The sequence below is a fragment of the Cephus cinctus genome, unplaced genomic scaffold, assembly GCF_000341935.2.
Source record: "Cephus cinctus unplaced genomic scaffold, Ccin1 Ccin1_scaffold0168, whole genome shotgun sequence".
Taxonomy (NCBI): domain Eukaryota; kingdom Metazoa; phylum Arthropoda; class Insecta; order Hymenoptera; family Cephidae; genus Cephus; species Cephus cinctus.
This window is the reverse complement of record NW_014332892.1, coordinates 4093033-4107540: the sequence shown is the minus strand read 5'-3', so window position 1 is coordinate 4107540 and position 14508 is coordinate 4093033. Positions and strand designations below refer to the sequence as shown.

The 14508-nt window shown below is 39.7% G+C and overlaps 5 protein-coding genes across 9 annotated transcripts in view; 3 read left to right on the top strand and 2 right to left on the bottom strand.

Annotated features, from left to right (window-relative positions):
- The window catches only part of LOC107264275 (unconventional myosin-IXb), a 27596-nt gene extending 24802 nt beyond the window's left edge, over nucleotides 1–2794 (bottom strand). For all 4 annotated transcript variants that reach the window (XM_015732362.2, XM_015732365.2, XM_025081507.1 and 1 more), the window contains exon 1: nucleotides 2220–2794. The gene's annotated coding sequence lies outside the window, so the exon portion shown is untranslated. The remainder of the gene's footprint in view (nucleotides 1–2219) is intronic.
- A 418-nt stretch (nucleotides 2795–3212) lies between these two features.
- LOC107264278 lies at nucleotides 3213–4496 on the top strand. 2 transcript variants are annotated; one of them, XM_015732371.2, is made up of 5 exons: nucleotides 3213–3352; nucleotides 3432–3497; nucleotides 3589–3675; nucleotides 3762–3910; nucleotides 3999–4496. In XM_015732371.2, the coding sequence occupies exons 2-5, from the start codon at nucleotides 3434–3436 to the stop codon at nucleotides 4119–4121; spliced, it is 423 nt and encodes a 140-aa protein (XP_015587857.1). In that variant the 5' UTR covers nucleotides 3213–3352; nucleotides 3432–3433; the 3' UTR covers nucleotides 4122–4496. The 2 variants fall into 2 exon arrangements, with proteins under 2 accessions (XP_015587857.1, XP_015587856.1); XM_015732370.2 differs by having other exon boundaries at nucleotides 3218–3352; nucleotides 3416–3497.
- Nucleotides 4497–4556: 60 nt separating this feature from the next.
- Nucleotides 4557–5592, top strand: LOC107264277 (nicotinamide riboside kinase 1). The gene has a single exon (XM_015732369.2). It carries the CDS (start codon nucleotides 4795–4797, stop codon nucleotides 5374–5376), a length of 582 nt encoding a protein of 193 aa, XP_015587855.1. The 5' UTR covers nucleotides 4557–4794; the 3' UTR covers nucleotides 5377–5592.
- A 604-nt stretch (nucleotides 5593–6196) lies between these two features.
- LOC107264276 (COP9 signalosome complex subunit 3) lies at nucleotides 6197–8637 on the bottom strand. The gene is made up of 4 exons (XM_015732368.2): nucleotides 8457–8637; nucleotides 7764–8024; nucleotides 6921–7645; nucleotides 6197–6824 (listed from the first exon to the last, which is right to left on the bottom strand). The coding sequence occupies exons 1-4, from the start codon at nucleotides 8509–8511 to the stop codon at nucleotides 6528–6530; spliced, it is 1338 nt and encodes a 445-aa protein (XP_015587854.1). The 5' UTR covers nucleotides 8512–8637; the 3' UTR covers nucleotides 6197–6527.
- A 136-nt stretch (nucleotides 8638–8773) lies between these two features.
- Nucleotides 8774–14244, top strand: LOC107264392 (dynein regulatory complex protein 11). Its single transcript, XM_015732603.2, has 10 exons — nucleotides 8774–9725; nucleotides 9836–10046; nucleotides 10159–10436; nucleotides 10542–10851; nucleotides 10935–11219; nucleotides 11307–11551; nucleotides 11634–11921; nucleotides 12032–12124; nucleotides 12191–12308; nucleotides 12398–14244. The coding sequence occupies exons 1-10, from the start codon at nucleotides 9222–9224 to the stop codon at nucleotides 12502–12504; spliced, it is 2439 nt and encodes an 812-aa protein (XP_015588089.1). The 5' UTR covers nucleotides 8774–9221; the 3' UTR covers nucleotides 12505–14244.
- The last annotated feature ends 264 nt before the right edge of the window (nucleotides 14245–14508 follow it).

Sequence of the window (14508 nt, the reverse complement as noted above, 5' to 3'; positions counted from 1 at the left end):
GGGGGGGAAGGGGAGGGGAGGGGGGGTGAAAGAGATCGAAGTCTCCTGTTATTCCTTCCACCAGTCTGAATCTCCAGACTTCCTACCATCCCCAAGTCGGGAAGAATTTTGAAGGCGTATCTAGCGCGCGCATCATCCCATGATGCATAGAGTGCTGCTGCCCCTTATCTGGCAGACACCCGTTATATTAATCTTCCTGCGAGACTTAAACGCTGCTCGTGGCAAACTTTTATGAGATACGCATTCGTTATCCGCAGCGTAAGTATAGCGGATACGTTCTAGTATGTTGGCTTCTAGCTATACCAATCCGCCCTCCTGTAATTCGATTATTATTCTCAAGTTATCACGAATGGCGCATCTGACGAAACTGATAGTCCGATATTCCGATATTCCGATATTCCGATATTCCCATATCCGGATATCATGATGTATTGTACGATAGCAGCACAGCTGCGCGACGACGTTTACACGCACCCCAGGCCACTCTGCAAAGGGACTCGATACCTATCGATCTATGATCCAGCCATCCATCCACATTCTCTTGTGTCCTACAAGGTCTCCAAGTTCAAGTGACATCTTTCAATGCATATAAAGCGGCGGAGTGGCACTTTCGGTATGTCATTTTGCTCTGATTGGGTTGTGATGGGTTCTGATGGGTTGTGATGGCTCGTTAGGTTCGATTGCGGTTCGATTGCCTTTTTCTAGGGATCAGAGAAAAGAAGGTTTATTCCCCCGGTGGCTTTCCATAGCTCGAATTCCTTTGTGGCAGCATAACAGGGCAAAAGTCGAGAGGCAGAGAGGCAGATAGATACACAGAGAGATGGATGAGGAGAGAGAGAGAGAGAGAGAGAGAGAGAGAGAAGGGGAAGGGGAAGATAGAGGAGGACGAGGAGTCTCGCCAGAATCGCTGCTGAATTATCCCACCACTCGAAGAGAATTCTTCTATCGGACTCTGCACTGAGTGAGACTTACATCGGAGATGTTTGAACAAAGATTACCGCATTCTTAGATTTTCTCTCGGGACGGAGATTAAATCTGTACACGAGAGCAGTCGGCCCGGTGTCATTTTTTAGTCTCCTAGTAACCCGACACCGTCGGCCGTTTTCATTGTAAGACTAGACGAGACGCGGCGAATAGTCCAACGACTGTCTAATCTACCTGGATCCAGCTTTTTACATATATATGCGTATAAAATTTGAGGCGAAAAGTCCAACGCGTTGATTTGTCTCTTCTTCATTTTTCATCAATTACGCTCGAGATAAAGTGAAGTTCTTCCCCCTTTCCGTCCAACATATGTTCCTCCTCCTATTGCTTCTACTGCTCCTCTTTTTCCCACGTTTCAGTCGACAGCGTCGCTTTAACGCGATAACGACGCCGGTTTTGTCGGCTATGACGATCATTTCGATTCTCTAGAAGAGAAGGACGCTGTTCAGTCTCATCGAGAAAGAGAGAGAAAGAGATAGGATAGAAGAGAAGAGAAGAGAATAGAAAAGAGAGAGAGAGAGAGAGAGAGAGAGAGAGAGAGAGAGAGAGAGAGAGAGAGATAAGCTCTCGTGTGGAGAAGAATAGTAATGCAACAGAAGACAGAGTTAAGGACTTTGGCTTTGCCAAGTCTAAAGGAAGGCCCTAGAAGAAGCCTGAAGAAAATTTCGAGACGCTGCTGTCCCTCCTTTCCCGCTGCCAACCCTCTATGGACAATGAGACTGTATAATGTCAATAGAGTGATGCGGCTGAAATACCGGATAGGCAGCCTAATGACAGCCTTCACAATGAAATCATTTTCATAAATTTAAGTCCAAAGCTCGCTTAGTCATAACTCTACGCGAGTTTCCTTCCTTCCTCCCGTCGACTCTTGCTCCCTCAGTGTCTGGGAGGCATAATGGACCAATTACCACATCTCGGGAGCATATCGTACGCACTGAGTACATAACGCGCAGTCATAGATTGAGTTTGATCTTAACAACAATGATGTCTCTCAGTCCTAGACGACTTATTATCAAGACAAATAGTAGAACTCGTCAAAAATATGAACAACTGCATTGATGCCTCGTCATCTTCCAGGGAGAATATTAACGTGCTTCCTACATTCGATCTTCTTCTCTTTCTCTGATATTTTTTACATTTAAAAAGATTCTCAAGTCTATGGCTCTTAAAATCGTGTGGGTTAATGAAGGTAGCCCTAATGTGAAGTAATATTAGAGAAATGACGAATCTCTTACCTGTACGGTATCAGAAATTGACTTCGGTCTTCGTTTCTACTTTCCATTGTCAAGCTACACCATGCACAGAACATATTTTCAAGACTCGCGATTGCGGATTGGCTGCAGGAGCTCATGCAAACTGATGGCACTAGAAGAAAAACGTTAGCTGTGTAGAGCTCTGAGAGCTACAGTCGGTTACAATGCTCCGCGAAAAAAAAAAAGAAACATAATCTAAGAAAAACTGAGAATCGACGTTCCAAACAATACTTCAGATTAATGTAGGTAAATTTATGCAAAAAGTTTAACTGAAAAAGTTGTAAGAAACAATAAATTTGTAAAGTTGCACTTTTTAAAACCATTGTTTTTTCAATATGCTTTCTCTTGAAGTTTCGAGCGAAAAAATTATCCAGCTATATGACTGATCACCACTTTTCACGCTTCCCACTTTTTCACATCTTAATGATGACTATTGGACAGTATGCGTTGTCTAGATTATTATTAAGCTATCATGTATACGAACAATAAACCTAAGAACCAATTTTAACCTACAAACTTTGGACTCTTCTCATAGTATAAGTACTTCAGGATCTTACGATGATGGAATGATCACCAACGGCAGAAGAGAGGTCGGTGACGTACCGACCGCGCCAACGCGATTGGTACCTCCACAAGCCACTAGGTGAGGCTACAGTGGTTATTCGCCACCGAGCGAAAGACATGGCGATAAGGATACAGTCCTTACATGTATGCCGACGGGGCGATATCCTAGTCAAACAGCAAATAAATAAAGAAATTGATACTGTTCATATGTGTTAACGTGTATGCGATTCTTCATTTACTGTTTTCGGTATCTCATGAATTATCCCGTGGGTCAGTTTGAACGGACGAAGTTTTCCTGTCCCTCGCAATTATACGTATACGTATACTTATAACGTTGAGTGTAGATAGGTACCGATCTACACTCAACGCTTATAATAACCTTACAGATTTATTAATTAAGCGCAACCTATTGGATAAGTTTGGAACTACGAATGCTCGAATGAAGTATATTATAATCGTGCAAATTTCTGGTGGAAGACACAAAAGTAATTCTGTCAGGAATCAATGAAGTTAGGCTATAATTCCTCGAAGGAATTAATTTTCTCAATCAGGTTAGATTTTTACATATGCATCAAATTTTAGTAAAGTTACTGATATATGATCGTTTCATGAAGAGTACTTAACTGGCAGATATGTCAAATTCGCTTGTACAAAAAAGTCTGGAATTGTTTGGTTACGAGAAAGATTCCAAACAAGGTAAACGTGAAGCGAGCACGACGTTAAAAAAAATTGAAATGTAATGTTGCTTGTCGTCCATGTACATTCGATAACGTATTCAATTTTTTAGGTAAAAAAAGAAAGCTCAAAAGATACCGGGGTGTATTGGATTTAATTCCAACGCAACACAAGGTTGTTTCAAAGCGTAAAAAGTCTGGTAAGTAGAAATTTTTAACTATAATGATAATTGATACCTTAACTAAAATATCTTCACTAACTGTCAATTTATACCTTAAATTATAGATGACAATATAGTTATAAGTAGATCAAGTAAGATCACTGTGCACGAAGCCAAGAAGCAATTGGAGACCAAAAGTGATCCTACAGAAGAGAATGTTCAGCGCCTTCTTATTCTAAGTAACAATCGAATTGATACTAAAACAACGGATACGGTACATGCTTCATTGCAACACATTTATCACAGTTTTATCATAAATTGCCTCAGTTATTTAAACATTAATTATTTTATTACCATTTCAGTTGCTAGAGCGTGCACTAAAAAAGCAGCGCAAATCCAAACCAATAAAGGAGACACAGAATGAAAGTAGCGCATTCACTGAAGCAGACTTCATAAAGTTCGAAAAAGAATTTTTAGGGTCATAAATACTTGATGCAAATAAACAGTTGCTGTGCCACTAAATAGTTATTCAGTGATGTTAGAAAGCGATCGTGAAAAAGGCAAAGCAATTCTAATTTTAATTTCCGCTATTTTTCTATATTATTCCATCTGGGTAATCGGACTACCATTTATAGATGACAGTAGACTCCGTTCTTTGTTCTATAATCACAATGTTGCCTTATTGATTCCTGCTATTGTTGGTTTATGCTTCATTGGTGGTTTAGTGTTATTTACAGTCTACCATGTCAAACCACATTTAGCGATATGCAAATCACCGGAAAAGTACGAAAAATGTGTTTATTATAACAAAATGTAGATATATATATATATAAAAATATATTCCACAGTTCCATTCATTACATTCGATATACTTCCAACGAGTTGTCGCAAAATCAAAATATTTTATTTTGCCTGAAAAAATCTTTTTGCACCATCCCTGATCAATAGTCTATATGCTGAAACTTGTTTCTTTATTCGTTTACATAACCGTCCTGATAACTAATTGCTTTTTGAGCGAATACTCTTTATTACGTCATTCACAACTGGATTCTCTGATCTCTTTGATCTTTGGCGTGTATTACAATAGCGTGACACTCAATGTCGGCGTCTCATTCGTGCTAGAACGGATTGTAAAGTGAAATCCCTAAGTAAAGTAGAATGATGAATAAAAAACTTGTGATCGGAATTGCCGGTATAACGTGCAGTGGCAAAAGTACTTTAGCTACTAAAATTCAATCGTTAATACCAGATTCGATAATTCTCAATCAAGACGATTATTTTCTGCCAGCTGACGATCCTCGACATGTTTACATTGCTGAATTACATCATCAAAACTGGGATATAATCACGAGTGTGGACATGGAGAAAATGTATACGGATCTATTAAAATGGATAAATAACGATATTGAGCAGTCTAGTCCGAGCGTTCAAACTCGAGTTCTTATATTAGAGGGATTCTTGATCTTCAACTACGAACCAATCGCAAATTTGTGCAACATGAAATTTTTCCTGACACTGAATAAGGAAGAGTGCTGGGAGCGAAGAAAAGAGCGCAGCTACGATCCTCCGGACGTTCCAGGTTACTTTGAGATGGTCGTATGGCCGGAATACATCAGACACAAATCCGAACTTGACCAAAACAAGAAACTGTACGATTCGATTGTTTTTATTGATGGCTCCCGAACGCAGCAAGACATTTTCAACATAGTTTCATCAGCTATCATAGAGCGATTAGCTTAATCATACTTCCAAATATTTCATTGATAAAGATGAAATCTATTATGTTAATTCACGGTTCAGAAGGATACAAGAATTAATTAAAATGGACAATAAAACTTCCTTTGTCGAATAAAGAAGTGTTAGATTCAGTCTTTTATTATATACTTTTGCAGTAAGTTTTTATTTAAGTCCAGTTAGTCAATAATTGTGCCCAATAAATGTTCCGGCTGAAATTAATTACGTCTAGTTCTTGTCATAAAAAGCAAACTTTACTTACCTGGCATATTTGTGCATCGAGCGATTTCCTGCTGATCTACATATACTAACTCAAACCTCTCTCTCTCTCTCTCTCTCTCTATATATATATATATATACACACACATTCATTGAAGTGGATACTAAATAAGGTGCTATTAATCATACATAGTTTGCGAATGCCGGGCGGTTTAGTTTCTCCCAGGTTGATTCGCATCTTCCGATTATTAGGTAAGAGCCTAAATAAATCGGCGAGGATTTGAAATTTCATTTCCTCTATATATTAAACCTGAATCTGATGATACGCCGTGCAACAACCAATCTTCTATCATATTTTACATCTTTTCAAAAAATTCCACTACATTTTTCCATGTTTTCTCACATTTGATTCAATCAAAGATATATTGGCAAATGGTTAGTGATTAATGGATGCAACATGTAGCTTCTTTTCAATAATTGACTATTATGTATCCTGCAATATTACTGCAAGCATCAAATTCCTGAAATCGACAAGATGAAAAACCACTCACAGTATCTGTGCAAGTGACTACAGAGAAATTCAGTCTTATTAAAAAATTAAGCTCTATTTCGAATTGTCAATGAATATTTTGCAAACTATTCACAACACAATTGTCGAAGCCCAGAGTCTTTCATAAAATCTTGACCAACCACGAGGTAACTTATTGCGCCGATTCTCCATACTTTATGCTGTCCAGTTAACACATTTTCATGGTCATTTCATCTTATTACTACCTCTTACTCGAGCATTTAAATTCACGGACTGTTTGAATTACGTGTCATCAAAGATGCGCACAAAAATTTGTCCACATACGCATCGCTTTGAACAGATATTTCATTATTCTTTTCCTTTTTTCTTCTTTTTTTTAATAAAGATAACGCACAACGACGTGTGTATGTTACATAGAATAGGTGTTGTGTTTTGGCTGGCCCTGCGCGTTTGGTGCGATAGTTGACGGTGATCCGGTTGTCTGGTCATCCTGATCATTTTGACCACAAGCTTTACGTACATATTGTGGCGTTACTATTACTTCCTCCTCCATTTCAAGCACCCGCTTATCAAGCTCAGCACACGCGGCCATCTCCTTCTCAAGCTTGGCAAGCATCCTGGGTGAATTGTATTTTTCAGGATCGTCATGGAATACCACCATGCCGTCCTTCTGATTGATCGTCGCAAAGATCTCTCCGTCCTCGATCTGAAAGTACAGCACTCCGTAAACAACGTTACAAATTCCGGTGTCTACATATTGCAAAACCGAAGATACAAACAACTCTGTGTCTCTGATAATTACCATATTGAGAATGTATTTCTCTGCGTCGGCAGGACCCGGAAGTTGAACTCTACTCGCAACGTCGCTCAAACTGAGCGTCAAAAAAGTTTTCGTCAGCCTCTGTATGTTCTTCTTGTACAAATAACTAAGTACCTGTTTGACTAAACCCATATTATGGTCTCTCACAAACACCTCTTGATACTTAGTGATAACTAATTGAACCTCATCACAACTGTTCGTCCAGTAAGCGGTAATCAGGTCTTGGTAAGCCTGACTCAAGGGTTTAATAAATCTGTTCACTACCTGACTGGCGTATTTCGGCACAATCAATACTTTCCCAGGCAAAATCAATGAGACCAAAATGTACTTCTTATAAGCCTCAAGCATAATGTGACTAACTGCCATTGCGGGCGTTGTCACGCACACTTCAAAAAAGTATAATGCCCGATCATAGTTCTTAAGCGCTGTGTATATCATCCCACCATAATAGTAATAGAGCAAAAAGTACTTTGAGTCAAACTGTCCACCTTCTTGGCTAATTCCAGTAATGTCTGTATCAAGAAATTCAAGCGCAGGCTTAAAGCACTTCGACAAAAGGCAAAGCTGGCAGAAATCAGCATGTATCGAAGTTAGCTGACTATCAAATAACTGGATTTTACGAATTGCACGATGTAGCAATTCAATACCACGTATGGGCACGTGAAGGTCAATCAATGATTGAGTGAGCAGATGACACAATTCTGCATCTAATAACACAGAAGAAATTAGATCGATTTAAAGCTCCCAATTAAGTAGCATAGCAATTTCAGATACCTCAAAGGTAATGAATGAATCACATAAAAATTATTGAGAAATAATAGTTACATGTTTCCGGGGCAAATCGAACTTGTTCTCCATTGCATCCTAGAATGAATTCTTGCACTTGATTGAACAACGGCTTGTAGGCATCAGGGTTGCGTGCACCACTTGGACTAGGTAGTGAAAATTTTACACATAACACTGCCAAAATACCCAACGAATGTTGTTGCAAATCCAATGTCTCTAGAACATTATCTAGATGTTGACCATTCTTCATTAATACATCCGTAGACTTGCTTATAACATCACATAGCTCCCGAAAGTTTCCTGAAAAAATCAATATTTTTTCATAGTGATTACCCAATAAATAAATGGCAATACTAATAGATTAATGTATGTAGTTTGCTTTTATGCATGCCAATAAACCATAAATATTTTTTGTTCTTTAACAGGTATACCACTTGTGTTCTTTGACACGCTTGATTTAGATTATTATTAATAAGCATACAACAAACTAAGGTTATACGAGGCAATAATTTGGCATGTAGACTCATATTATTGATTTAAATGAACACTGTGAAAATATACAATAATGCAGTTAAAATATAACATTGCATTAAACATCAAATAAAACTTTGTCAAGTTCAGAAAGTACAGATGAAATACAATCTTATTTATGAACAAAGAATGTTGGACAGAGAATTCGAGGTTAACTTCTGCAACTCGAAGAATGAAAGATTCCAGGTTACTCGCAAATACCTTGCGCCGAGAGCGTCCGGACATTATTTACAAACTGCTCCAGTGCCGACGCCATTACTGCTGATCTTTTCTTTTCATCACCACTTCTGATTTGTTCAAATTGTATTTACAAGGTATTGGAGCGAGTGAATGATCAAACGATCGAGGAAGGTGACGTTTTGAAAGGGACGGCTGGGCGACTGCAGCGCCCCAAGAAATGCTCCTATTTTTCAAAACTGTTTAAAATACACCGGTACTTTAAATCTACCCTAATAATATAAAAACATCCTGAGAATATTCTTGGAACATCGTGTTAAATTATATTCTGATTATTTTTATTAAGAATGTTCTAACTTGAACTTGAACATGGTTATTGGTACATACATAAAAGTCGGACGATTTTACTTGCACATTTCGGCCTATTTCGAAAACCGCCATCTGTGCTTATATTTAACAGTGTAATCGATAATTCAAAAGATAAATATACATATATATATATATATATTTATCAATAACTTAACTGTACTCGCGTGAGAAGCAACAATTGATGTGTTTGTTAGTTTGACAATGGATAGCGGGGATACTTGGTCAGCGATTCGAACAACCCTTCGCAAAAGAAGAGTTGCCTTCGATTACCTTGGAGTGGAAGTTTGTCGCCAGGCAACTCAGTTCACCGGTTGTGTTCCCTATATTCAACTAGGCGTGTCGACGGTAGATTCTGCTCAACCGTGCTAGATTGCTATACTGGATTAAAAGTGTTATAAAGGACTACAAAGGTTTGTTAAAATGTCGAACGCCACCTATAACGAATTGTGGGATCAAGCTCAAAGTGCTTTACACGAGGTGATTCAAGCTGATACGACTCTCCAGGGATCCAGGCCGCAGAAAGACCGCAACAAAGCGCATAAAAGCGTCGCCGACCTCTACGTTAGATATATTGAGATCTGTAACAAGTTAAATCAGTGCTACGATCAAATTATTCAACCCCAAAAAAGAATATTGATAAGGAAGCTTCTTGATTCGAGCATCGGTCGAGTACTCGAGCTGAAGCACGAACTAGTCGACATTGACATATCCGAGCACAGTTACTTCGACGACATATTACTAAAATATGGAGTTACGCCTCAGGAGGCGGAAGTTGTTGTGCCGAATTACTTCCGGAGAGAACGCCAGAGTGAAATAGAGGAGAGACGGAAATTCATAGAAAATACCCTGAGGAAGTTGGGCGCCTTTAACGAGGAAGCTACCCCCAGAAAAATGTCCGAGATCGAAGCCATAAGACTGATACAAGTGCGCTTATAAACTTTCAATTTTCAATTTTTAAAGATGGAGACATTTGATTCCTTTAAAACACCTGTTACTATTAAAAAAACGAAAAGTTCTATAATTTGTTCTCCTAGACGCATGAACGAGCAAGGCAGGGACGAGTGAGATTCCAATTTATGAAAGAGATTCGGGAAATGAAAGAGAAGTCGACGATAAAATCTGAAACGGAGGAGGAGGATGCTGCCGGTGGAATAGCAGCTGCCCTCAGGATCCAAAAGGTCTGGAGAGGCTACATTACCAGACGTAGAGTACGAAGAAGACGTATAGACGAGATGCTCCTGATCGGTAACTACATCAAAACCTACATATAAACATTCAGAACACTCACAGCGAATGAAAGTTCCTAATAGGTAAAAGTAAGAAATCGCGAAGCATAATAGAGAGCAATTACACACAGGTATGGTTCAGCCGAGCCAAGTGATAACCGAGAATGCAAGGCAGGCTGAGCGCATTAAGCTCTATAGGCATCGAAAACAAATGGAATATCAAGAACTTTACGCTAATCTAGCGCTCGAGACGAAGGAGCGCATTAGTAGAGAGAAAAGTGCGATAATTGAGGAAAACTTGAGAAGCCAAATTCGCAAATGGATCAATAGCTCTTTTCAGGAAACTGGAAAAATACCAGAATTACCATCAGCCGAGAGCGGTGGTTCCCGTATAATATTTAGCAGACAGGTGAGCCATTCAAGCTGGAGTAGGGAATCGAGATCACATACTCGCTTCAAATAGAAAGAATGCAAAGTTTGGTAGAGGCAAAGTGAGACGTGATTTTTCATTCAGGGAACCGAGAGCACAATTAGTAAATCAACGGGAGTCTCCTCGAAGGAGTCCAAGAAGTCTAAGAGGAGCAAAACGAAGAAGGAAGGTGATCTTGAACAATCGGAAGACGAGTCGGATCCAGGATTCAAGCCGATACCTTCAAACTTTTTGCCGGAAATTGTGCAAGCAACGCAGGACTATCAGGAGGTCTGGAAAAGCAAAGATGAGTCGGCGAATCTCGAGCAGCGGCCTTACCTTGACATGATCGAAGACGAGAAAAGTAGAGAGGTCGAGGAAGAAGTCAGACTCATAGTCGATCAAGCCTTACGCGGTATAGTAATTTGCTCAGCCTATAGTTATTTATGTGATCATTATCTTACTTGTTCTTCATAGTTACCTTCCCCTTCGACACAGGTGACATAGAGGCTCTTCAAGCAGCTCTTGATCGGGACCGGGGTCATAAGGGCAAGCGGGTCAAAAAAACCCAAAAAAGACTCCGTAGAAGTGGAAAAAAGAACAAACGCAAGAAAGAGAAAGACCTGACCCCAGATAGAACGACAGAGTCGCTATTTGAAGAACTAATCTCTAATGGCATTATCAAACTCCATCCCGAAATACGATTAGGAAACTTCAAGGGCGAGAAATCTTTTGCCAATTATCAACTTAGGGAGAAGGGAAAGGATCCTCTGCCAGCTCTGGGTGAGTCGATCCTTGAAGGGCTATCGACCTTCAGGTACTCGTACATATCTGATATATTTTAAATTCGTGAACACGTGATTCTGACAGGTGACATCAGACAGTTGGTAGCAGAGTACTGCATTCTTCCACTAGGCAACCTCATCCTCCGCCAACTTAGTCCATTGGTACGTTCCGTCCTGATAGGAGGTCCTCACGGGAGTGGAAAGAAAATGCTCGTGCATGCCATCTGCACCGAATTGGGAGCAACTCTTTTTGATATCACTCCGGCAAATATTGTTGGGAAATATCCTGGAAAATCGGGACTTATCATGCTACTTCACCTGATATCAAAGGTATTAGAGATTATAAAAGGACGACTTACATAAGATATTTGACGAATGATCTAAATGCATAAATAAATTCATACTGTGAAAGGTATCACGACTTCTACAGCCGTCGGTAATTTTCATGGAGGACGCCGAAAAGCCTTTCGTAAAAAAGATTTCAAAAATGGACAAGACTGATCCTAAGCGCCTGAAGAAAGATCTCCCAAAATTGGTTAAAGGTATCACCGGAGAGGATCGGGTAATTCTCGTAGGAACGTCTAGCTCTCCTTGGGAAGCTGATCAGAAGCTCCTCTATCAAACGTACGACAAAGCTATCTATATACCCCGACCAGACTATGGAACAATGTCTCTCCTCTGGAAGGATTTACTATACAAAGTGCGTTAAAATCGTTATTAATTATTACTCTTCGTCGTCGCCCACCTGATCATCCTATTTCATATGTAAGATAGATTCAAATAACTCTCATCGTGAATGAATGTCCACAGTACGCAGGGATCAGCAGACAGTTCGATACTTCAGCCATGAGCAAGGTCTGCGATGGATTCACGGTTGGCACTGTACTCCAAGCCATTGACGAGGTAGATTTTATATTCTTCTGACATTATCGGCGATTTTCGACATGTGCTTCTGATTAAAAATTCTAGGTGATGACCACAAAGAGGATGGTGCAATTGAGAGTACAGCCATTGACCCACGGTGAGCTGGTGAATGCCTTGAGCGCAAAGGAGCCGGTTTACCGCGAAGAGGAAGACGCCTTTCTTAGTAAATATCTGACAAGCGAACACATCTCTTTTCAATTTGTAAGCATATTAACCGATTTATCCGAATTATCCGAATTGCTTATCTTACAGCCTGGTTTTCGAAGACGCCAACATGTCGAAAGAAACAGAGAGCGATTGAGATCGAGCAACAAAAACTTGAGGAAGCAAACGAAAAGAATAAGAAAGGGAAAAAGTAAGACACGGGCGCAGAGAAGGACAATTGAGCAACCGATGCGAATTAGAAGGTTGCACTTTACGATACATCATACGCTGCATAAAGATACAAAAAGACTTAGAGTAATCGAGTATTAGCAAAAATATAAAATAATAACGCAAGAAGATGCGTTTAATTGTCGAATTTGTAGATTAAAACTAGTTGACCGGCGAACCTCCGGTCTTTGTCAAGAAGAAACAAGGCACACGTCAGTCCGTCGGAGTTCCAGTTAAAAATCCATGCTAGAAGGAATCAGAGAATTTATACGTAACTATGTATAGAAATAATGTGCATGGTGCATTTAATAATAGGTGTGAATGAACAAGGATGAAGTGTAAACAGGAGTGCAACGGCAATAAAGGAAGAGAGTAGAGAGGTTACAAGAATAAATGAGAAGAGATTTAAAGACGGACGAAGAGCAAAAAATAAAGAGAAATTTATCATCCACAGTGTTTCAAGGGCTCACGGAGATCGATGACTTCAAGTTTCATAATCTGCGCCTGCCAACGACAAGTGAACCAATGTATCGACCAAGTTCAAGAGTTCGCGATAGCCGCCAGTTATCATTTGTCGCCTAACCAAATGAAGTCATGATCCTTGCATGCGCTGTCTGTGATTTCTCCTTCGAGAAATCTAATCGTTGCAACGTGCTTCTATCACCCTTGACCCATGATTAACTAATTTGCACGTGTCCAAGCCTATTCATATGTGATTCGTTACATGACTATTCCATCGATGAAATATCACCAAATTATTGCAGGATCTCTTATCGAAGTGATCTTCAGGCTAATATCTATAATATAAAAATGAGCATTGCCATTAACATGGCAATGAGAGAGATTTGGCAATTATTACATGAGAATGGAGTTTCGATTTAATTATCAGTCAGATCAATGTCGGGGCGCGCTCTCGAACAATTTAAGATGTCCTTGTTCATAATTTTATTACGTCTCAACATTAGTATGGACTTAGGTGAATCTTGTCGTATGACAATTTGTAATGGTAAAATATAGTCATAGGTGATATATTAACATACATATATTGATAAATACTAGAATGTAATTACGACATGCACGTGAAGTTCACGTGGGCTTGTTAAACTTGATATAAAATATAACTAACCTTTTTGCGTCGCCTCCAGGTATCTACACAGACGTCACTAAAAAATATCTTATTCATGCATGTTTGATCCCAAAAGTATGAACGTCCGAAAGAGGAATGTCATCGTCATTAACATTCCTAACTCCTGTATTGTAGCAGCACGGATAAATCCAACAAGTTTGAAAAGAGGTACTCTTTACTTGTACAACATAAACTGAAAGTGATAAAAACCATTGACCTCGCAGTACAGATCTCAAGACGCGAAGGACCGAAGTTGCGCAGTTAGCAAGAATTCAGAATCATTCGTTAATACGTTGCAACGGACTAGGCACGTCAGACATATCCAAAGAAGTACAGGCACCTCGTAGACGGAGAAGGAATAACCGAAGATCATGATCGATCGTTTGAAACCTTAGAAATACGCCTTGTCGCCTCATTACCACTCCGTGGTAGCCCATCGAATCGAGACCAATCGGGATGTTCAGTTGAGGTGACAAACGACCTACAAATAATTATTCTTTCTCCGACTGCTCTCACCCCTAGATTGTTGTTTATGGCCACGGTGTCATGGCGATGATGCCAATCTGGCATCCGCCAGCTCTAAACTTCTTTCATTAGGTCCATTCGTGAAAGATTTTTTACTTACTACGAGCATTATAGGTGTGTTAGAAAATGAGCCGAGAGCGCTGAGAGCATCTTGTGTCTCGATCAAATACATGCAATAAACAAAGAAACAACGATGCACCCTGCACTCTCGGTTGACCTTCGAACATACTTATAGTGCTTCGGAGCACGGATGGGGACCTCCTGTTAAAAACTTTAGTAGCTAATCGATTGCATAAGCTTGTACGACCATATTCATGTCGAATCGATATCCCGCAAACAT